The sequence below is a fragment of the Myotis nattereri genome, assembly GCF_964212035.1.
Source record: "Myotis nattereri genome assembly, chromosome: 17".
NCBI classification, from domain to species: domain Eukaryota; kingdom Metazoa; phylum Chordata; class Mammalia; order Chiroptera; family Vespertilionidae; genus Myotis; species Myotis nattereri.
Window position 1 is genome coordinate 44,647,287 of NC_138092.1, and position 25,327 is coordinate 44,672,613.

Below are 25,327 nucleotides of genomic sequence, written 5' to 3' on the forward strand. Positions count from 1 at the left end.
TGTGTGTGTGTGTGTGTGTGTGTATGGGTATGTGTTTTATTGGCTTTATGAACTCTGAGAGAGAAAGTTGCTGGGATGATGTTGTTGTCTAACTAGTGCCTTAGCTACATGCAAGTCAAATTCTTTATACCAAATAACAGAGTTAAGATTTATTTTTTTAATTGTGTAGCTTTTCCTAAGTACAGTGTCACTTACTTCCTTTTGCAGTCTCCCTTTCACTTCATTTTGTGTGTATGCTCTCTCTTTTCTTTTTGTAAAATAAACATTTTATTTTGGAATACTTTTAGATGGATAGAAAAGTTGCAGACAGTTCCCATATACCCTCACCCAGCCCCCGTTTGTCAAAACTAGAAAACAACACTCATCCATTACTATTGACTAAACTAAATAGTGAGCTCCAGACTTTATTTGGATTTCATTGGTGTCCATTTTTAAGACATTGTCCAGGATCCAATCCAGGATCTGCATTGCATTTAGTTGTCATCTCCTTGGTTGTTTCATAGTCTTTTTTATTTTTTAAATTAAAATAAAATTTATAACTTTGACAGTTTTAAGGAATCCTGGTTAAGTATTTTGTAGAATGTCCCTCAATTTGGGTTTGCCATGGTTAGATGGGGGTCATGTTATTTTTGGAAAGAGGATTATAGAGGTCAAGTGCCCTTCTCATCACATCATCCCGGGGAGTACATGACATCAGCATGACTTACAGATGGTGTCGACCTTGACCACCTGGCCCCAGCTGTGTTTGTCCAGTTTCTTTACTAAAAAGGTGCTTTTCTTTTTTCTCCTTTACATACTATGTTTTGGAAGTAAGTGACTAACTCCACCCACACGCAGGGGGAAGAATTAAGCTCTATCTTTTGGAGGGCCATGTATCTACACACATTGTTTGGAATCTTCTGTAAAGAATTGCATTTTCCCTGCCCCAGCCCCAGAATTAGCTGTTTCTCTAAGGAGCTCTTCTTGTTCCTCTTGTCGGAAAAATGGGGTTTAGAAACTCAAATCTGAGTTCTGGGTGTGCTTGCTGCTACCAGGATCTCACTGCTTCTAGCCCTTTTGGCAGACAGAGTTGAGAAGCACCTGTAGTGTACTAACATATGTACATACTAGTACATACCTGTCATTATTTTTGTATCTGTTCTTCTGTATCTGTAGTAAGGTAAACGTGTTTATACTGATGCTTTCATCTCTAATTTAGTGGTACCACATGGTCAACTCTCATCTTCCCTAGTTTGTAATTTCTCCAACACTGAGAAACCAGGCCCTCACTGACCATCGTCCATTTATTTATTTGTGTAACCTCAGTAGACATGTAAAGCAGTTTCAGAATTATTAACTCACTAGAGGCCCAGTGCACAAAATTCATGCACTTGGGGGGCTCCCTCAGCACGGCCTGTGTCCTCTCGCAGTCTGGGAGCCTTTGGGGGATGTATGACTGATGGCTCCCGGGGGGCGGGGGCGGGGGGGGGGGAAGCGGGCCTAAGCCATCAGTTGGACACCCTTAGCGCTGCTGCAGAGGTGGGAGAGGCTCCTGCCACCACCACTGCTCGCCACCAGTGAGCTCGGCTCAGGGCTTCTGGCTGAGCAGTGCTCCCACTGTGGGAGTACACTGACCACCAGGGGGCAGCTCCTGCATTGAGCATCTGCTCCCTGGTGATCAGTGCACGTCATAGCGACTGGTTGACTGGTCAACTATCTGCCCCTGGTGGTCAGTGCACGTCATAGCAAGTGGTTGAGTGGCCTTGGCATATCATTAGCATACTAGAGGCCCGGTGCACGAATTCGTGCACGGGTGGGGTCCCTTGGCCTGGCTGGCGATCGGGCCTATCGAGGCAGTCTTGCCCAGTCCCTATCGGGGCCAATTGGGGCTGGCTGGCGGGGGTGGGGGGTGTACCACAGGAGGTTGGCTGTGGGAGCGCATTGACCACCAGGGGCAGCTCCTGCATTGAGTGTCTGCCCCTTGGTGGTCATTGTGTGTCATAGTGACCAGTTGTTCACTTAGGCTTTTATATATATAGATTACACTTTGGTTGAACGGACAACCTGACACTTAGCATATTAGGCTTTTATTATATAGGAATCCTCTATGACAAACAGCACCATCAACTAGCATACAGTGTTTATATGTACAGTGCTTTTTGTCTTTAGTCCTACAGTTTTGAGTCCAAATAGAGCTTTCAAGGTTACTTAGGTCAGTTCCTTTTTCCCTTCACTTCCTTCAGGGAGGTTATGTCAAACATTTGTAATACATTTAAAGTCCTTGGTCATGGTCTGCATTCTGCCGTGGGTTCCCTGATCCCTGATTGCTACTTTGTTGTTCTTGTTGTTTTGTATATATTAAAAGTTTTGTGAGTTAAATTTATGCAGGTTTTGACACACTACTATCTTTTTTTGAAAATTTGTACTACACTGAAGACATAATGGGCTGTTTGCTGGCAGCAGAGTTGGAAGTGTTATTCTGAGACTAGGACTCTGAATGAGGCCATGGTCAGGTTTATAGGTCAACGGTCAGGGTTAGTGAACCTTCTGGTGTGCAGAGGTCAGAAATACCAGGAACTTTCAGTAGCCACAGGTTTGGAGGTGTTGGGGTTTGGAGGATTGGGAAGATCTCAAATATAGGTAAAGAGTTGAGCTATAGCCTTGCATCAGGACATAGATACTGGAACTTAAAGTGATGACATATGGAATCTACATAAAAGGACCATATTAGGTGTACGTGGTACACAGCCAACAGGAGCAACACTGTGGTAGCTGCAGTGAATTCTGAAATGGATCAGAGGCCTGGAGATTATAAGTATTTAAAGGGAGGGGTCCTATCTCTTTCGCACCCCTACAGAAATGTTTCTCAGACTGCAATCCTCAGCAGCCTGCCTTAGAAACCTTAAAAAAGTGTAGAGTTGGAGCCCCTGGAAGCTGAGCCCAGGAATCTGCATTCAAAACTAACATCCTATCTAATACAAGACAAAAAGGGTAATTAACCCTACCTCCACTACACTTCCCATTGGCTAATCAGGGCGATATGCAAATTAACTGCCAACCAAGATGGCGGCCTGCAGCCATGCAGCTGAAGGGAGCATGAGGTTTGCTTGCTCCAGTGATGGAGGAAGCCAAAGTTCCCCGCCTGCCACGGCCGGCTCTGAGCTCCAAAAGCAACAGCTCCAAAAGCAACTATGTTTTAATTATGGAAGCTAAACAAACCCCAGATACCTGCTTTCAGCTCGCCGCGGCCCCAGAGCTGGGAGCGCCAGTGAAGGCAACAGAGTTTCAATTATAGAAGGTAAATAAATCCCAGAAAAAAAGAAAAAAAGAAGAGGCTGGGAGCTTCAGTCCCGGCCAGCCTGAAAACGGCCCTCAGCCCCTCACCCAGACTGGCCAGGCACCCCAGTGGGGACCCCCACCCTAAAGGGGGTACAGGCAGCCTGAAAACAGCCGTCAGCCCCTCATCCAGGCTGGCCAGGCACCCCAGTGGGGACCCCCACCCTGAAGGGGGTGCGACCAGCTGCAAACAGCTATCATCCCCTCACCCAGGCTGGCCAGGCAATCTTATATAATAAAAGGGTAATATGCAAACTGACCCTAACAGCAGAAAGACTGGGAATGACTGATCACTATGACACACACTGACCACCAGGGGGCAGACGCTCAATGCAGGAGCTGCCCTCTGGTGGTCAGTGCGCTCCCACATGGGGGAGCTCTGATCAGCCACAAGCCAGGCTGACAGCTGCCAGTACAGCGGTGGCGGTGGGAGCCTCTCCTGCCTCCTCAGCAGCACTAAGGATGTCTGACTGCAGCTTAGGCCTGCTCCCTGCTGGCAAGTGGACATCCCCTGAGGGCTGCCGGGCTGCCAGAGGGATGTCTGACTGCCATCTTAGGCCCAGTCCCTCCGGGGAACAGGCCTAAGGCAGCAGGTGGTCATACCCTGAGGGGTCCCAGACTGCGAGAGGGCACAGGCCGGGCTGAGGGGGATCCCCCTCCCGAGTGCACAAATTTTTGTGCACCGGGCCTCTAGTTCCAAATAATTCTGATGCATTCTGAAAGTGGAGAAGTCCTGCCCCTAGGGTGAAGGTGAGGCGCCTTGCACAAAGCAGGTGTACTTTACCCTGTGTGTTTACTATTTTGAATTGCAGATCGGTTCTGAAAACTTCTGATGAGAGAGCTGACTTTGGAAGTAATATTAGTAAGAAAAAATCTGATGCTTATTAAAGGTTTCAAGAGTTTAAATGAATTGCCCAAGATCACAAAAAGTTCATAAGTGGTAGATCCAGAACTCAAACCCAGGCAGTTGCCCCCAGAATCCACATTGTTTGTGACACTGTGAAAGCTTTCAGGGTCGTACAGTGCATCCCATAGTTTCAGAGCTAAATTCAACAGTTCAAGAAAGAGGAAAGAGACTGCTAAAATCACACTGTCATTTTGGTGTTCAGCTACTAAGAGTTTACGTGTGTTTATAGTTTATAGTATTCAGATTTCTAGGAAGCGGTATTACAGTGATGTTCTTGAACCCTAAAGAGAAGCACATTCTTAAAACAATTTTAAAATTGATAAAAATAGACACTATACAAGGAAATAATTTGGCAACACCTTATCAATGTAAAAGTACAATACCATCCTATATAATAAAGAGGCAATATGCAGATTGACCATCATGCCCTCACACAAGATGGCCACCCCCCTGTGGTCACAAGATGGCTGTGCCCATGTGGTCACAAGATGGCCATGCCCATGTCATCACAAGATGGCCATCACAAGATGGCCGGCAAGGGAAGGCAGTTGGGGGCGAACAGGTCAGCAGAGGAGGGCCGTTGGTGACTGGGCCGGCAGGGGAGGGAAGTTGAGGGGGACCAGGCCTGAAGGGGAGGGCAGTTGAGGGGGACCAGGCTTGCAGGGGAAGGCAGTTAGGGGTGACCAGGCCGTCAGGGGAGGGCAGTTAGGGGCGACCAGGCCGGCATGGGAGGGCAATTGAGGGGGACCGGACCTGCAGGGGAGAGCAGTTGAGGGGGACCAGGCCTGCAAGGGAGGGCAGTTAGGGATGACCAGCCCTACAGGGGAGGGCAGTTGGGGGTACCAGGCTGGCAGGGGAGTGGTTAGGGGCAATCAGGCAGGCGAGCGGTTGGGAGCCAGCAGTCCTGTGGGATTGGGCCTAAACCAGCAGTTGGACATCCCCCGAGGGGTCCCAGATTGGAGAGGGTGCAGGCTGGGCTAAGGGACACCCCCCTCCCCAAGTGCATGAATTTTATGCACCAAGCCTCTAGTAGAGTATAACAGTACGATCACAGATTTATAGACTCTTAGACCTGAAATGGACTTCATAGGTCATCTACCTCAACTTCCTCTTACAAGTGAGGGAATTGAGCCCCAGAAAGATTAAGTTACTAACTCAAGGTCTCTGAACAAATTACTGACAGCCCCAGATATCCTGATTCAGTACAATATCATTTCCACTTTCATTCTGCTTCTAAAGTAGCTTTATGAAACAATTAAAAATTTATAACGAGTTATTTTTAAAATCCATTCCATTTAGATGAGCCTAATTAAAAGTTGCACAGATGTTCTCTGGAGAATGAAAGTTTGTAGCTAAAATTAGAAGCAAACCTAGTAAACTTGGAAGGAATGTTGGGTGCAGTTGCAAAAATAAATGTGAGTAAATGGCTTAGGGTATTGAAGTAGAAAATTGGTTTTCAGACAGGGGCTTTTGTAGAGTGCATTATTTATGGGATCTTACATTCAGTGTTGGTTTTATAACGTAATAAAAGGCCTAAAATAATTCAGTAAGTATAGAAATAGGGAGATAGCTGGTTGACTTTGAGATTTATTGAGAATGTATATTTGAAGTAATATTTCCTTTTTGTCTTCAAATTCTGTGAATTCATTAAAAAATCTCAGAGAAAAGCCAATTTGTGCCTTAAACTTTAAAACATGTATTAGAACAGTGGATCTCAGCTTTTACCAGGCTTCAGAATTACCCCAAAGGATTTGTTCAAATACATATTTCTGGTCCCCACCCTAGAGTTTCGGAATCAGTTGTCTGTGTAGGCCTCAGACTTTGGGTTTCTAACAAGTTCCCAGGGATGCCGATACTGGTGGTCTGGTGACAACACTTTGAGAACCACTGAATTCGAGAAAACAAATTATAATACAAAGCAATTAATACTCTCATGAGGTCATTATAGACAAAAACGCTGCTTTCTTTGATATCTCTTACATGAAAAATTTGTTAACTTAAGTTTCCATACTTTACTAGTAAAACCGTAATGATAACACAGAGATATGATATTTGAAGTCCCTTTTGAGTAATTATGATAAGATTAAATTATATTAACTGGTTAAATTATACATCAAAGTGTACTTTTTTGCTAATATTATAGTTTTCTGAAAATTAGGAACCTATGTGTGGAATACATTAAGGTAATTCTCTAGTCACTCTACATCCTTGTCAACACTTGATATGTCAGTCTTCTTAATTTTAGCCACTTTAATAAATATGCAGTGGTATCTTATAATCTTTTAATTTCATCTCCTAATGACCGATAATCTTGAATACCTTTTCATGTGGTTATTTGGCACTCACCGATTTGGTGAAGTGTCTATCCAAATCTTGCTCCCCTTTGTTATTGGACTATTTTTTAAAACTTTCATTGAATTTTGAGAATTCTTTATATATTCTGACTACAGTTCTTTATTGGATATATTGTTTTTGAATATTTTCACCCAATCTGTGCTCTTAACAGATTGTTTTGAAGAGGCAGAAGTTTTTAATTTTGATGATATCTAGTTTATCAGTTTGTTCTGTTATGGACATGCTTTTGGTGTTATATCTAAAAAAGTATTTGCTTAACCTAATAATTCCTTATAATTCTCTCTAGAAGCTTAATAGTTTTAGGTTTTACATTTATGTCTGTGATTTGAGTCTTCTCTCCATAGCTCATTAGCTGTATGACTTGGTTCAAAGTAGTTAACCTCTCTGAGTCCATTTTTTTCCTTTCATCAAATGGGGATAATGATACTGTCCTTTTCACAGAGTTATTGTAAAGATTAAATAAAATGATGCATGTAAATTGGTTAGCTAGTGTCTGGCTCACATAGTAAGTGCTCAATAAATGTTAGCTATTGTTTAACTATTGAAAAAAACCAAGAGAGGCAAGGTTGTCAGACTTATGGATCACAGGACATAGGGTGAACTAGCTGGTAATTAGATGACATGTTGATATTCAGAAAGACCTTCACCTCCTGAATGAAATGGAATGCCAGATTTCAGTAACATAGAAATCTCACAGTCTTATGTTTTGAATTTTAGATAGAAAGACTCAGTGGTACTAGTGTAGGAAACGAGAGGTCTGCTTAATAGCCATTTCTGTTGAATTTTTTTATCGACAAGGTTAACCCAAGATTTCAGTGGTATACATGTAATTATAGTGTTATCACTAGGGGCCCGGTGCACAAAATTCGTGCACTGGGTGTGTGTGTGTGTGTGTGTGTGTGTGTGGTGGGGAGTGTCCCTCAGCCCAGCCTGCCCCCTCTCACATACTGGGAGCCCTCAGGCGTGGACCCCCATCACCCTCCGATCGCCTGATCGGCCCCTTGCCCAGGCCTGACGCCTCCACCAGAGGTGTCAGGCTTGGTCAGGGGACCCCCATCTCCCCCCGATCACTGGCTCTGGCCCCAGCCCAGGCCTGAGGCCTCTGGCCCAGGAATCATGCCTGGGCAGGGGACCCCCATCTCCCTCTGATCGCTTGCTCCACCCCCCGCCCAAGCCTGACGCCTCTGACCCAGGCTTCAGGCCTGGGCAAGGGGACCATCATATCCCCTCAATCCCCGGCTCCGCCCCCCGCCCAGGCCTGATGCCTCAGCCAGAGGAGTTGACCCTCATCACCCTCCGATCACCAATCACCGGATCGGCCCCTTGACCAGGCCTGAGGCCTCCAGCAGAGGTGTCAGGCCTGGGCAGGGGACCCCCAGCTCCCCGCGGTTGCAGGCTCCGCCCCTGCCCAGGCCTGACACCTCTGGCCTAGGCGTCCGGCCCGGGCAGCGGGGACCTGCAGTGGCAGCGGGGGGCGCCGCGATCATGGGCTTCGCTTTAGGCCCAGGCTAGGGACCCCTAGCTCCTGGGACTGCCAGCTTCGACCATGCCCAGCTCCCATTGCTGGCTCCACCCCTACTTCCTGCTATCACTGGCCAGGGCGGCAAAGGCGCCTGATTCTCCGATCATGGCTGGGGGGCAGGGCAAAGGCGGCCCCAGGGCTGCCTTTGCCCTGCCCCCCAGCTCTTAGCTCCCCCCTGGGTTTCAGATCACTGTCAGTGGCAGGGGGCTTCTTTCTGTTTTCCCTTTCGCCTCCCTGCATTGTGCCTACATATGCAAATTAGCCGCCATCTTGTTGGCAGTTAACTGCCAATCTTAGTTGGCAGTTAATTTGCATATAGCCCTGATTAGCCAATGAAAAAGGTATCGCCGTACGCCAATTACCATTTTTCTCTTTTATTAGTGTAGATGGTCTTCATTGGTCAACCCCCTGGCTGTAATTCTTGTATTTTTTTATTCTGTAGTCCACCTTGAAGGCAGGTCAGCCAATGAACTTGCCGGGTAGGAAATATTTAATAGCCGCCTTCAGGTCTTTGAAGGACTGTGATCTGGAAGAGTTGGCTCTGTTTGGACCAGCAGGTGGCTCTTCTTTAGCTCTGGAGTTGAGGATCAAGGGTCAAGTCCTACTTCTGATAGTGAGGCATGACTTCATTGGAGCCATTTAACCTCTCTGAGCTTCAATTTTCTCAACTGAATAAAACAGAGAGTAAAATCACTCTATATGCAGGTTATGAGGTGTAAATCAGTTAATGTGTGTGAAAGAGCCATTCAACTTTATTGTTGTCATTTTCTGGAATTGTTCTAGGAAGGTGCTGGCTCAGCTCTCTCTTTGGAAGGAATCTAATAATGAGGTGTTCAGCAGTGGAACAAGATTCTCCATCCCACACAAAGGCAGATACTAGGACTTTGTAGAAATTTTGCATGGAGTAGAAATTTGTCAAACTCTGAGAGAAGGTACAGTGTTTGCCTTGTTACTGCTTTCTTTACGTCTCCAAGCACACGGGGCTGTGCTTGGTAAATATTTGTTAAATGAGTGAATTGGAAGACCCCCCTCTAGCCTTCATACTCTATTCTTAGCTTAGCATCACTGCTTTCTTGTTGTTAATATGTTTGCATTGTGTTCCCGGATATATTTATTTGCCTTTTATGTTTTATTTTAGAACTAGAGGGCTGATGCACAAAATTCGTGCAAGAGTAGGCCTTCCTTTCCCCGGCTGCCGGCACCAGCTTCCCTCTGGCACCTGGGACCCAGGCTTCCCTCGCAGCCCCAGCTTTGTCGGGAAGGACATCTGGTCTAATTAGCATATTACACTTTTATTATTATAGATGAACATTTTGACACCAAACTTTCTATTCAGGTGCACTTACTGAAGACTAGGGCACATGATTTTCAACATGAGGCATTCTGAGAATAGTTGGGCGATTTTATATTCCTTATTTCTGCTACTTCTGTAAGTATTTTTATTTCTGTAGTCCTTTTACAAGAAGATGCCTTTTACATGGACTATCTCTATGAGATTACATTCCCAGGACCCCTTAGCAATGGTTGCCTGTAAGGAGAGAATTTTGGGATTGGAGACCCACGTTTGGATTTTTCAACCCTATGCTCAACGAATTTCTTAGCTGTATGCTTTATTGATTTTAAAAAGTGGGTGAGATGACTCTATGATTTGATACTAGCTTAAGTGGAAAAGAAAATTTGTATTGGGAAATATTGCCAAGCACATGTAGTTAAACAGCAAAAGAGAGGCTCCATTTATCGTGTCTACTGAATTTAAGACATAATGTTGGATGCTTCACTTACGTTTTCATTTAATTTTCTTAATAACCACATGACATTTAAGCCTCACTTCTTTTATTTTTGCTGCCATAAATTCATGCTGGCACTTTGGTCATGAACCAGAAATCAAAGTCAGGTTCTGTTCCTTAAGCCTCCTCCTGAGCCTTCAAGCTTCATACTGTAGGTAGACCTTGGGCAAAGCCGAGTCCTAGAAATTATGTTGGCTGGGAAATGCTGTTGTGAATTTTGCTTGCTGCCTTGCATTCACTATTTCTTTATAGTGAGTAGGAAGAAGTAGGTAAGAATGGTATAGAAAAAGAATTTCAGTCAAATAAAAGGCAGGCTTGACTTTAAATAGTCAGGGACTTTATAACGGGTAACCAAAGACATCTGTGGATATGTTTTGAAATTATAGGTGCCCATAACCTAGGGTTCATAGTGCTTTTGATAACTGGCAGAGATTAGATTGTATCCAGAGATTGACTTCTGTGGTTTTATGACTTCACTTCTTCATAGAATTTACTTCAAGCAGCACTTTGAGTTATAACTTTACTATGGTAGTTTCGAGAATATTAACTATGCTCTCAAAGGAAATATCTGTGTATATGATGAAAGATAGTCTCCATTCCTCTGAGAACTGTTTAAGTCAGTGAGTCAGTCTTTCTTTTTCACTTTCTCTTGTTCTCTCTTAAAATAAGTTAATGTTGAGGAGAATTCCTTTAGCTAGAGAAGCAGTTATTCATTATTCCATGACTTTTGCATGAAGTATATTTTAGTTTTCCTGGGTAGCAGTTCAGACGCTATAGCACGTGTCTTCCATGCTAACTTTAAGTCACACATGAGGTCATTCCAAACTCCACCGTTTATTAATGTGTGACCTGGGGCAAATGATTTAGTCTCTTTGAACATCAGTTTTCTTATCTTGAAATTAGTCTAATGATACCTAATTCATATTGTTGTAACAAAGGCTAGGATGAGTAGTGTGTTCAAAGTGCCTGGCACGTAGTCACTGCTCAGTGAAGATTTAATCTTTGTCTCTCTCCTCAGTTCATGCCCAATGTTTTTCTTTGAGCACTTAAACTCTAAGTCACCCTCTGTGGAGAGGCGTGAGGGCATTTGTTTAGCCTCTACCCCAGTCTGGTGAACATCTGGCACACACTTACTCATCCTCCAAGAAACGATGCAGATTTACCCTCCTGCTAAATCTTTCCTGCCATCTGTGGGCAGTGTTAGCCACTCCTTCCGCATCAAAACATTTTTATCCTCTGTCTGATATGTATTAAGTGCTCAATAAGGATTTGCTAGGTACATGGGTTTCTGGGCATCAGTTTGTTTACAAAGTTTCTCATTGAACATCACAGTCTTGTGAGTTCAGCTCAGTGCTTTGGGCTCGAGTTAGTAAAAATAACTGGAAGTTAAGGAGGTGATGTTCACTTGATACTTTTTGGTTCTAAGGGCAAAATGCTTTTTAGCATTAAGATTAATTACATTTGCAAAGTACTTATCCATTCTAGAATAATTTTAATGACAGATAATATTTTGTTAGTGCTGACTGCGGACCAGGCCCTAGGCTGATCATTTTACCTACATTTTCTCATTTAGTCCTCATATCATTTTGTGAGTTAGATATTGTTATTTTACCCTTTATTTAGGAGAGGAAACTGGGATTCTGGTAAAGTGACTTGCTAAAGACTACAGAGCTAACAATAGAGCCTAGAGTTGAAAGTAATCTGACTCGGGAGCTGGCTTTTTGAGTTACTGTATTATACAACTTTACTCTCTATATTATAAGCAGATTGTACAGGTGCGTAAAAATTATTATAAACGTCAACATTTCTTGAAGATTTCCCCCATATTCACTGTTTATAAAAGGATCGCTTGCTTATTTGTTTGTGCCATACACTGTTATACTCTTCACTATTATTTCTGGTGGGAAGCAGTTATAAAATGTGGATTTGGTTTTAATTTTACCACACTAATATCTGTGGAGGGATAATTATGACTAAAGTACAGTGTAGTGAGAAGTAACCAAGTTTCTATTAAATATTGCTCAAGCAGTGAGTAAGTCATTAAACTCAACGCCTGATGACTGTATACCGATTGCTTAATACTAGGCTCCAGGAAAACACTCACAGCTACTCTTGGAGGAGATCCGTGCTGCGAGAGATAGTTGGGGCCCCCTTTTCAGAGGAAGAGTGTACTGTGGAGGGAGGGAACGGTGGTATGATTTATGCTGCCGTTTATTTCAGTTTATCCAAAGAAAAGAAATGTCTTGCTTAAATATAGAAGAATCAATTTTTAATTTGAAGAGAGTAGGAAGTATTTATTCTGTGTTTCAGAAAATAAGATCTCCCTGCTATGTACATGTCCCATCTACTCTAGGAAATCTATAACACAGGGAGGTGATTCCCTGCCTCCTTGCCTTCCTTTCTCCTTCCCAGAATGATATGCACTTTATGGCATTGAGTATTTATCAGATCCTTCTGAATGTGTGATTCATGCTGAATTGGAGTCAGCAGCCCCATAGAACCCTAAATGGATGCTTTGTCTTCATCTGGTATTTCACTAATAAAATGCACAGAGTTGAATTTAATCAACTATATGTAATTGGCATTGTTCCTATTCAGATACACTTATACATGACTTTGTAGAAAAAACAACAACAACACAAAACACTTGATTCTGCAATTTTTATTTGGGACAAAATTTCAGGAAACATATTGGCCATGGGCAAAACTGCAGTTGAATCTGGGACAAAAAGTTTGAAAAGATACATAGGTGAAATTTGTCTTCAGGGTGTGCCTCTCTAACACACACACACGCACACACATCCCAGTTGTAAGGTAAAGAAGTTTTATGGTTTTATGAAGAATGATGCATTTGGTTCTATTCTGGATGAGAGGGAGCTTGCTTGGCTCTGGGACCTATTTCAGCTGTGCTTCCCCAACCTCGTGGCTGGGCCTCGGGGTTTGTTTCTCTGTAGTGCATGGCTTGGGCTGCAGCTGTCTGACAGCTATGGCTAGGAGGGGCCTTATTTGGAATAGTTGATCATGAAGCTACAGCTCTGAGCTGCATCACTTACCTTCTGTTCTTGCTGAGTTAGTTGCTGGTCTAGAACTCAAGCTTGATTGTTCTGGTGACCATGCCCATCTGAACTTGGGGAAGCCAAGATGATGAATGTTCTGCTCCCCCATTTCTAACTTGTGACCTAGAGAAGGCCATTATATTGATCAAATAAGATGTGAATAGATCTGGCAATTTTGAAGCTCATCCTGGATCAACTCATGTGTCCATGCTCTGCTACATAAGAATTCATGTGCCTTACTACCTACATCTTCTAGTCCAGGGCCTGGAATTTGTCTCACCTGAGTCTATGTCTATAAAAATAACTAGTTTGTCTCCCTTCCTTTCCTTTCACAGACCTATCCCTTCTCCATCATTTTGCCCCAGTCGTCCATATCCAAGACAACCAGCATTGGTTGTTACCACGTTGCTTTCACACTTGTTCCTGCCTCAGCTATCTTCTTACTCTCACAGAGTTCTCGTGAATGTTGTTTTCAGTTGAATTTGATTGCAACACTAAATCACCCATTTCTGCTTAATGTCTCCTGATCATGTAATTTGAATGCCTATTCAACACTTCAAAAAGAGAGAGTTAGTAATAGTTATAATATTGCTGTTAGTGCATTTTGACATTGAGTAACAGATGACGTGTCTAATGAATAGCGTGGCTGTTCAGATTGCATAATTATAGGTTGGTTTGACTTTAGGAAAATTATGTGCAGGCCAACTTCATCCATTCAGATACTTTTTATATTACATAAATGTCAGAGTACTTCGGTCTAAAAAGAAGCCTTCCTTTAGTGATTATCCTTATTTTTCTAGAGTTTGCCATTTAACAGGAAAAAAAGAAAAGAAAAGAAACAAAACATCTTTTAAGAATGGTTTAATGCTGTGGCCCTTCCTGGTCGAAATAACATTTTTAAAGTTCTTCGGGTACTTTTAGCAGCTCATAGTGTTTGGGGTGGTGTTGACCAGGATCACTGGGTACAGCCACGAAGATCTGTGGGAGGGCAGCCCTGGTATTAGTATTAACAGAAATAGTTATACATTTATAATGTAAATTAAGGTTTATCTGTGCCCTCTGGACTTGATTTGTTGGGGCAGGGGCAGGTGGACATATTTCAGCTACTTATCGTACTAACTTCTTAATTAGTATACCAGATGTGTTACGTAGGTCTCACAGTCACAGAGCTCCCCCCAAGCCTTGCCCACGTATTTAGTGGCTTGTAAGTGCATGTTCAAGTATATCACTTAGGTTCAGATGGTTAGCACAAGCAAGGGTTGGCTGGACTAAGTGCATACTCATAGAATGGCACATTCAAGAACTAGGAAAATCCCTAGCTCTCCAGACCCTGCTCCGCTGGGGAAGGCAGAAAAATAGAAATGGTTTTGACATTGGGCTCCCCTCAGTGTTTCCAGCACTTTCCCTGTCCTCTTGAACATTTCCCTCCTGCTGCTCCTCATTTGCTGCCCAGTAATCAGTCCATGGCTGCCATCTCTATCTTTGTTGCTGCCATGCTCTTGGCCTAGTACTGTTTGGCTTCTCAGCTAGAGTTGGCTTAGTTAGTCTCCTCGCATTCAATGGTGACTTGTTTGCTTGTATAGCACCTCTAGTTAGCCTTGCCGGTGTGGAAGGTCACTCTCTTCACTGGATTTAAAATTTAGTAGAGTTGAATATACACCCCTATGATCATTGCAGCATTATTGACAATAGCCAAAATTTGGAAGCAGTCCAAGTGCCCATCAGCAGATAAGTGGATAAAAAGCTGTGTTATATTTAAACAATGAAATACTACTCAGTCATAAAAAAAGAAGGAAATCTTACCTTTTGCAACAGCATGGATGGACCTGGAGAGTATGATGCGATGCTAAGCGGACTAAGCCAGTCAGAGAAAGACAAGTACCATATGATTTCACTTACATGTGAAATCTATTGAACAAAATAAACTAACAAGCGAAATAGAAACAGACTCACGTATACAGAAAACAGACCGACAGCTGTCAGAGGGGAGGAGGGTTGCGGGGCTGGTGAAAAAGGTGAAGGGAGTAAGTAAAAAACAACTCATAAACGCAGACAGCGTATGGTGATTACCAGAGGGCAAGAGGGATGGGGTGAGGGAGAAGAGAGCAAAGGTAGGGATAAATGACTTGGGGTGGTGAACACAAAATACAATATACAGATGATGCATTATAGAATTATACACATGAAACCGATATAATTTTATTAACCAATGTCACGCAAATAAATTGAATTAAAAAAACAAACAGTACAGTTGACTCTTAACCAACGTGGATGTTAGGGTTGTTGACCTCCACTCAGTTTAAAATCCATGTATTTACTGGCCCTAGCTGGTTTTTCTCAGTGGATAGAGCGTTGGCCTGCGGACCAAGGGGTCCCGGGTTCTATTCTGGTCAAGGCACGTACCTTGGTTGCAGGCTCCTCCCCGGCCTGTGCCCTGATCAGGGCTTGTGCAGGAGGCAACCAATCGATGTGTTTCTCTCACATCGATGTTTCTCTCTGTCTTTCTCTCTTCCACTCTCCCAAAAAATCAATGGGAAAAACATACACCCATGTATTACTTTTGATTCCTCAAAATTTAACTGCTGTTAGCCTACCATTGATCAGAAGCCTTACTAATAACATAAACAGTCGATTAACACATATTTTGTATGTTATATGTGTTACACACTGTAAGATAATAAAGTAAGCTAGAGAAAATGTCACTGAGAAAACCATAAGGAAGAGAAAATACATTTGCAGTAATTTAAAAAAAATCTGTATGCAAGTGGACATGTGCATTTCAAACCCATGTAGTTCAAGGGTCAACTGTAATCAGTTTCCTCTCCTTACGGAATTTGGAAAAGCTTTTCCAGGACCAGGTCTAATACCATTTGAATGGCAGTACCTAGTGTCCTACTTGGAAGGGATCACCAGGGAGCTAAAATGAAACTAGGGCCCTGACTTTCTCCCCCTGAGGGTTTGTTCGGTAGATATTCTTGGAGGAGTTGGGTGCTTGTCCTTGTGTTTAAGCACCTTTAGTGTTGGTGGCAGGTGTACATCTTTGCAGAAAGGAAGCCTGAGTTGGATGTGGCCTCTGCCTGGGGCAGGTCACTTCACTGGCTCAGTGCTTCAGTTTCTCATGTATGAAGTGGAGATAAAACTCTGTCTCTTCATGTTGCTCTGAGGCTTATGGTAAATATGGTGCGCTCATACAGTCTTGGCACATAATAAAGTGTTTACTAATTGTTAGCTACAGCTACTGTTATTATATACTTTTTTTCATCATTGTCATTACTTTCCATGCTTTATCATCTGCACCAATTTTCTCTAATGCCAGGCTTGCAGAGTGTGGTGCAGAAGTACTTCCCTCTCTGGAACTGTCCTGTGCATTTTAACATCATTTGTGTGGTTCTCTTCCTTCCTGCTCTCTCCCCTTATTGGTGCTAGCCTCTTTCTTATAGAAAAATCACAATGAAAATATAATAGGCAAATGAATCTATATCATGTTTTCTTCATATTTTAATTGAATTGAATATTTGAGGCAGGATAATTTATAGTTGGCAAAGGTTTAATTTCCAAATTTATTAAATTAAATGGCCATATAACAATATTGAAGAGAGAGGTGCTATAATTCTTTGTTGGAGCCCCAAAACACTAAGGCATCATTCTTGCCCATAAGTGGATTATAATTTGTTTGGAGAAATGTGATGAATGCATATAAGAAGACAAGATTATTTATGGTTAAAAGTGTCAAAATATCAAGTATAGTTATGGTAAGTTAAGCGCTATCCTTCTAGGCTGACATAGTTTAAAAGCAAGAAGCGCCTGTTCGCAGTCCTCGAAGGATGTGCAGTGTAGAATTTGGTGGGTGTGGATTTTTAGGAAGGGCTTTCCCTGTAAATTTTTAGGGAGGGTTTTGTTTTTTGTTTTGGTGTCAGGAGTGGGATAAGTGGGAGGTTTTTGATAGTGGGATTATATACTGTGGAATAAAGGAGCAGGAACCTCTGGCTGGTCAGTCCCTCCACACTCCCCTACTCCCAACCACTTTTTTAGTCAACAACCAACTCCCTTTTTATTTGTTCATCCCTTTTTTCCCTTCTGAATTCTTGAATTCTTTGGGATTTATTTGGCCTGTTGGCTTTTTTTATGCAACAATATGCTTTTCTTTTTCTATAGTTCTTTAGTAGAAAAAGACACAGATTCTCTGTCTTCCCTAGCCTAGTGTTTCTGAAACATGAACCCAAATAACATTTAAAAAAAGAGGTTATAGCCTGGCCAGCATGGCTCAGTGGTTGAACATTGACCTATGAACCAGGAGATCACAGTTCGATTCCCAGTCACAGTACATGGGCACATGGCCTGGGTTGTGGGCTTGATCCCCAGTCTGGGGCATATGGGAGGCAGCCGATCAATGATTCTCTCCCATCATTGGTATTTCTCTCTCTCCCTCCCTCCCTCTCTCCCTTCTCCTCCTCCTCCTCTCTCTCTCCCTCCCTCCCTTCCTCCCAGAAGTCAATAAAAATATATATTAAGAAAAAGGGATTATGATTGCAATAATAAAATAAATAAGGATTAACAGAAGAATAAAAAGAATCACAAAAATAATTTTAAATATTTAAATAGTGGAGGTAGGTTTGCAACTGGATATGGACATTCTCATGGCCTGTCTCCCAGATACTGTTATGGAATCTCTGCTAGTTCTTGTCTTCAGTCTCTGGTCTCTGCAATAAACCAAGACACTGGGTTTAGCCTGAAGTTATCTGACGACATCACTTCCAGGTGTGGTGTGATTCTCAGTTATTTTTAGGACTAGCTTCCTGATCTCTTCTGGTGTTTTCCCTTTGTTGCCTCAGGCTGCTCCATTCATCAGGTAGGTTCTTCAGCTTGTCCCCACATTCCTGGGCCCTGGAACTTTAGCTGAGGCTGCCTGTAGCCCCAGTTGGCCTCCCTTAGGCTTCATGCTATGAAAGACCCAGCCATTGCTCACTTTCTCCTTTACAGGGAGGGTCTCTTGGCCTTGTATTTGAAATTGCTATCTGATTCAACTCCTGCTATTATCCATGGGACCTTGATAATGAGAACCATCATCCTATTATTTTACTTTGCAAAACTTTTCATAGCATTTTCATGTCAAAGGCACATTACTAAGTGCTTTCAAAAGGTTGACTACATTTTATCAAATGATATTATAAACCAAGAGGTATTCTCCCAGAAGCAGATTAACTCTGGATATATTTTATGGGATGTGTTTATAATTAACTATTGTAAAATTAAAGACTAATGGTAAAGACTAGGAAAATCATCTTTAAAAGCCAAATGTAAGTGGCTTTTATTATTTCACTAGAGGCCCAGTGCACAGAAATTTGTGTACTCGGGGGGAAGGGGGGGGTGAGAGGGGGGGGTCCCTCAGCCCGGCCTGTGCCCTCTCGCAGTCTGGGACCCCTCGGGAGATAACGACCTGCTGGCTTAGGCCTGCTCCCAGGTGGCAGAGGGCAGGCCCAATCCCTAGGTGCAGCCCCTGGTTGGGCTTAGAGCAGGGCCGATTGGGAAGTTGGGGCGCCGCCCCCTGTCATGCACAGAGCAGGGTGGATTGGGAGGTTGTGATGCCACCCTCAGTCACGCTCAGAGTAGGGCTGATTGGGGGGTTGGGGCACCGCCCTCGTCACACTCAAAGCAGGGTCGATGGGGAGGTTGCGGCGCCACCCCCTGTCACGCACAGAGCAGGGCCAATCAGGGGGGTTGGGGCTCCATACCCTGTCACACACAGAGCAGGGTCGATCAGGGGGTTGGGGAGCTCCCACCTGTCACGCACAGAGCAGGGCCCATCGGGGGTTGGGGAGCTCCCCCTGTCACGCACAGAGCAGGGCCCATCAGGGGGTTGAGGAGCCTCCCCCCTGTCACTCACAGAGTAGGGCCGATAGGGGAGTTGGGGCACCGCCCCCTTTTACACACAGAGCAGGGCGGATCAGGGGGTTGGGGCGCCGCCCTCTATCACCCACAGAGCAGGGCCGATCAGGGGGTTGGGGCGCCGCCACTGTCACACTCAGGGCAGGGCCAATGGGGAGGTTATGGCTCTACCCCGTCACACACAGAGCAGGGCCCGTGGGGTGGGGGGGTTGGGGCGCCGCACCCTGTCACACACAGAGCCGCAGGGCGATCAGGGGGTTTGGGCGCTGCCCCCTGTCACGCTGATGCCTGTGCCGGGAGGCCTCGCGGCTCCGCTGATCCCGGTGCTGGGAGGCATATTACCCTTTTACTATATAGAATAGAGGCCTGGTGCATGGGTGGGGGCTGGCTGGTTTGCCCTGAAGGGTGTCCTGGATCAGGGTGGGGGTCCCCACTAGGGTGCCGGGCCAGCCTGGGTGAGGGGATGATGGCTGTTTGCAGCTGGTCACACACCCTTCAGGGTGGGGGTCCCCACTGGGGTGCCTGGCCAGTCTGGGTGAGGGGCTGAGGGCTGTTTTCAGGCTGGGGGTTACTGAAGCTCCCAACTGCTCCTTTTTTTCTTTCTTTTTTTTTTTTTTTATTCTGGGCCAGCTTTAGCTCTGAGGCTCCAGCTCTTAGGCCTCCGCTCCTGAAAGCAGGTATCTGGTTTGTTTGGGTTCTATAATCAAGACACTGTATCAACTCCAGCTCTGAGATCCCAGCTGGCTGAAAGCTGGTTTCTGGGGTTTTGTTTAGCTTCTATATTTGTTACAATGTTTCTTAAACTGCAAGCTCAGAGGCCGGCAAGGCAGGCGGGGAACGTTGGAGTCCTCCATCACTGAAGCAAGCAAGCCTCATGTTCAGTTTAAGCTGCCTGGCTGCCAGCCGCCATCTTGGCTGGCAGTTAATTTGCATATCACCCTGATTAGCCAATGGGAAGGGTAGTGGTCGAACGCCAATTACCATGTTTCTCTTTTATTAGATAGGATGCTTTGGGACGATATGTCATATTGTTCTTCAGTGTAGACAAGAAATACCAACATTTGAATGAAGGGCCTTTGAGTGACTGCATTTCCAAATGTTTATTATCCTGTGTTCTTTCTCTTTTCCTTTGTGTTTAGAGCTTAAGAAAACTGTTTTAAAACACTTTTCCAGTCTGCTGGTCACTGTTTATTCTCGTGTTCCCCGAGGGTATTTTAAAATTTTAAGCATAGTAAGCGTAGTTGCTTCATATTCTGATAGATAATCCCAACATCTGAAACATCTGTGGATCTGTTTCTGCTGATTCTTACTCTTGGTGGCATGTGTGTTTTAGGGTAAGGTTCCCTCCTCCCCCTGTAATCTGTTCATTATCCTTAATGATTATTTATTGGGATTATTTGAGGCCCAGGATGAGTGACTTCTCTAGAGGGGAGTACATGTGGGTACCCTCACTCTGGGACCACCCCAAGATCAGAAGTTCTTAGGTTCCCAGGACCACTCAAGTGAGGGGGACCCGGGCTGCAGTTCAGGAGGGCTGGCTCTGGCCACAGTGTTTCAGAAGCAGGTGGTTTTCTCTCCCTCTTCCCTCTGTTCTGCTCAATGGACAAGGTCAGCCCCGCGGCAGCCGGGAACAGGGTGGGATTACTTCCGGCTCATCTTTATTCTGAGGAAGGGAACCCAGCTGACTACAGGGCTTGGTTTGGTGCTTCGCTTGTCTTTTTCATTTCCCCCCAGATTTTGCACTGATGGTTTCTTACTATCTCGTGGCTCTTTTGTTTTTAAGATTTCTTTTTCCCAATCGTTTTAGTTGTCTTCAAAAGGAGGATTGGCCTGCATAACCCAAGCTACTGTTATTAGACGTGGAAATCTTCCTTATTTGGTCTTTAACAGTCCTGTGAAGTCAATGTGTAGGTAGATGACTGGGGTGCTTTAGGGGATGAGGGAGCTGAGGCTGGGAAAAGTGTAGTGATTGGTTTAAGATCATACAAGTAAGTGGCAGAGCCTGGAACCCCTGAGTCTGAGTCCACCTTTTTGCCTTTGAGCCTTTTTCAACTGGGTATGTTCTTAGAATTTTGAATGAAGCACCAATATGTTGAGGAAATTTTAAAAAACATGTAATACCTTTACAAAATCATTTAGAGCATTGATTGATATACATTACATTGGTGCAACTTTTCTCAGATATGGCATTTTAAATGGAAAATAATAATTGCATTTTCTTTTTTTCAGCTGAAGTGAGTAGTGAATACAGTATGGATAAGGCGATGGTTGAATTTGCTATGATGGATCGGGAACTAAATCATTATGTAAAGGCTGTTCAGTCGACGATAAATCATGTAAGTTTATACCACTCACCTCGTTATATTTGGTTACAACTCTGACCTAGAAATAAAAACACAGAATCAAAAAAATCTCTAACCTTTAATACTAGTATTTCCTTATTAGTTTTTTCTGTAGCAGCCATTAATGTCTTCCTGTAGCAGCCATTCATGTCTTCTTAATCAGGAAGTTCATAGAGTAGGAATCTTAAATATTTTTTCCAGTTCGGCCACCCACATTTAATTAGGACATTACATCTATTTTAGATTTTCCTGCATCTTTTGGTATTAGACTTCAGTCTAAGCCTCCTTAGGCCTAAAAATTCCCTAAAACTTGTTTTTATTTTTCTGTTTGCTTAAGCATACAATTTAGACGTGGTTTAGTTACTCATTCTCCAGCTTTAACTAATATGTAGCTATTGCAAAATTCATAGAATCAGATAATACGGAAGAGTTTCAGAACAGGTTTTAAAATAAAGAAGCTTGGCATTTTAGTTTTTCCAGAAGCCAAACTTATCTTTGTTGACTCCAGCTGTCACAGGAACAACAGATAGGCAGTTAAGGTGGGAACATAGCAACCTCCTTTTCAGCAGTACCGGGTTGAGTAAGAAGTGAGCAATCCGATTGCACTAATGTTTCTGAGAAGTCTTTTGTCTTCAGAGCAGTGGAAACTCCCTTTTGAACTTATTTCATATACCTGTGTAATAGGATGTCTTGTACTTCTGGTTTCTTTATTTGCCTTTTCTAACTTATATCTATGGGAAAATTCCAAAAATCAAATATTTTACAAGATTGGCTACTAGTCAGGGGAAGATAACATTTTAATTATGGTTTAATACCTAAACCATGTGTAAATGAGCATTACATAGTTATATGAAGTTATAAAAAATTAAAAGAAATAATTTTCTGGTTTAAATTTTTTCCCCCTTTTCTGGATGTTGGTATTTGACTAGTATTTATGAAGTATATTATTTGTGATTAACTTAAGAGTATCTGCTTATATCTAAGTAATAAACTCCTTCAGCTGATGAAATTCTGATGTTTCTAAGCATGGTGACTGTTAGTACTGGTATTGTGACTATTTCTTGCATAGGAAAATATGAAAATGACCTCCTGTTGGGGCATTTGAAACTGGGGGGGCGAAGCACTCAGACCAGAGGCTTTTGATTCTAGCCCACCCCTAGAACTAGCCCATCTCTACCCTGAAGCGATTTTGATTTCATTGGTTTGGAGCAGGATTGGGGGACAGTATTTGTAAAAGCTCATTTTTAAAAAAAATATGTTTTATTGATTTTCTACAGAGAGGAAGGGAGAAGGATAGTTAGAAACATCGATGAGAGAGAGAGACACCGATCAGCCACCTCCTGCACATCCCATACTGGGGATGTGCCCGCAACCAAGGTACATGCCCTTGACCGGAATCAAACCCTGGACCCTTGAGTCCACAGGCCGACGCTCTATCCACTGAGCCAAACCGGTTCTGGCAAAAGCTCATTTTAATATCTGTCTCCAGGATTGAAAACCACTGACCTCAAAGAACAAGGCTGACTTTCTAGAATAAAGAGTGTTTGCTACCAGAGATCAGAGTTAGCATATTGTATAGGTTAATCCTGCTTGGACCCTTATGTTCTGTGGAAGTTATTTGATAGGCTTTTCTGTCTTTCACTAGGAAGTTGTGCAAATTTAACAGCACAGTGTACATTAGAGATAAAAAAACAGAGTTGGGAAGTTAAAGAATTTAACGTAGATTTTTTTATTCCTATTGAACTCGAGGATTCACAGATACTTAAGGTATTTTTACATAAAGAATTGAACTCTTGCCCCTTCAGAAAACTGAGCCACTCATAAAAAACAAAAGTTAAAGACAAAGAAGCCCTCACCCTCACCTTGCCCTCACTCATTCAGTAGTTAACAGAATTTCTTTCATCCCATTGCCCCCCACCCTACTAAAGAGAAAAGATTATGCTTTGAGTTTTATCCCACTTTTGGGTGCTAACCTCAGAATATGGAGCAACTGGATTTAGTGATTCTTGTGCTGTTAGGAAGGTCCCTGGTCTTTCATAAGAAGAGGAAACATATTTTTGTTATTTTCTGATGCAAAGTTATGCTCTCTGTAAGCTTGACACAAGACCAAGAATAGTAGACCATAATTTTAGAAGGTTTCAAGACCTGAAACCACATGGGGACATGACTTGTATTTTGAGGGAAATGTTTTACCCCTTTTAACATACTATGTTCTTTATATACTTGAAGTTATGGACATGCTATCTTGTTGCCTGTTTTGGTGAGGGATAAAAAATGAACACTAGCTTGGGAGGGGCCAGAATGGTATAGCTCTTTAGAAATAGCAATGATCTCAGGATCAGAAACCCTTCCAACCCTAATTACTTCTTCCATTTTCTAAGTTATGACCCTGGGTCAACAAACGAAACCTTTTGGAACTTTATGTTCTACATCTGTAAAGTCCTTGGCTTGCCTATTTCACAACATTATTGTGTGACTCAGATTAGAGTACTGTCTGTGTATCAAACCCTTTGACTTTCATAAAATTGGATGAAGATATGTTACTGCTGCAAATCCAGATTTCCAAATGTATTACTTAGAAAGATGGAACAAAGTCTTTCTTAAAAACAAGTACTTTGCTCACTTCATTTCAAGGCTTTGAAATAAAACTTACATTGGCTTTGACCTGTCCTAGTCTAGAATTCAGTAATCATAGGATTAGATATAAGCTAGTTAAGTTACAGTATGAGGTGTTCATGATCCCTAAAGCAGAAACTGTTTTAAGTCAGATTACTCAGAAAGAATACAGATAATAGGAACCTGTATGAGTCCCTGCTTAACTTCTGCTCTGTACAGACTTTGAAGAGCTTTATTATGTCATTTGCCTAGATTCTAATTCATTCTGTGGTCTTTCTGTGTATGAATGTTCATATAGTCATGGTACATTAAAAAAAAATGTAACCATCAAAGAGCTTTAGAGCTTATTATTTAAACTCATGTCTTTCTCCCACTCTCACCTTCACGGAATTCTGGAGGCTATCTACCTCTGAAGAGGTTTTAGAAGTTTACTGTGGAACCTTAGAGGTGTAGGTCAGTTTACCCACAATCCCTGGGGACCCCCTTTCAACAGAAGCTCTCGGATTGCCTCTCTTTGTCCTTTGAGAAAATAGAGCTGCTGTATATTCTCCAATGCCTGAAGATTTTATTTGGAGTCAGTATTCATTTCAGAGCTCTGAAAATAAAAAAATAGGACTTTGTCCCAGATAGTTTGCAGAGGGAGTATTATGCAGTGAGCACTAAAGAAAGTTCCAGATAGTCTGTGTCATTTCTAAAAACTTAGAATAAATGGGTTACATACCTGTCACAATTCTTTAAAGCATTCATTTCGAACCACAGAGTGCTGTATGACTTCTTTGGCCACGTTCATCATGAGACCACCAGATGATGGAAAGGTTTCAAAAGCTGTAAAATGACTCACAGAAAACTGGTGCAGTTACTGCCTTTCGCACTGTCACTTGCCAGGGAAAAGCTTTTCTCAGTTTCATGTTGAGAACAGTGATGTGCTGAACACCAGACTTGATGACCTGATGGTCCTTTATCCTTTACTTCATTTCTAAGCTTTTATTATCTGGGTGTATGGAATGGGCACCATTGGTTGGCTTTTTGTTCTCAAACATTCACTGAATAAATGTTTACTTAACGCCTCTGTGTGCCAGGTCATTCTAGGTCCAGGACGTAGGAGGTCACTCAGCAAAGCCCACACAACCTCCATGATGTCAGAAGTGTGGATAGGGATACAGAGCAGTACAGACATTAATGACTGTTGTGGCATGTGCGACAAAGGGAAAACACGGTGTTCAAGGAAAATTAATAACTCAGGAGGACTTGGCCAGAGTGGTTCAGTTGTGTTGTCCTGTGCACCGGAAGGTTGCCAGCTTGTTTCTCCGTTAGAGCACATAACCTTGATTGCAGTTTCCATCCCTGGTTGGGGCACATATGGGAGGCAACTGATTAATGTTTCTCTCTCTCTCTCTCTCTCTCTCTCTCTCTCTCTCCCTCTCCCTCTCCCTCTCTCTCTCTCTCTCTCTTCCCCTCCCTCTCACTCTAAAAAAAAAAAAAAAAAGGAAAAAAAGAAGAAAAACATATCCTCAGGTGAGGATTAAAAAAAAAAAAGGATG

The 25,327-nt window shown here is 43.1% G+C and overlaps 1 protein-coding gene across 1 annotated transcript in view; it reads left to right on the forward strand.

Moving 5' to 3' along the window:
* The window catches only part of NSMCE2 (NSE2 (MMS21) homolog, SMC5-SMC6 complex SUMO ligase), a 223,153-nt gene that overhangs the window by 30,432 nt on the left and 167,394 nt on the right, over positions 1-25,327 (forward strand). Inside the window, exon 3 of the mRNA XM_081111432.1 lies at positions 21,058-21,164. Coding sequence (XP_080967558.1) covers positions 21,058-21,164 — 107 coding nt within the window. The remainder of the gene's footprint in view (positions 1-21,057; positions 21,165-25,327) is intronic.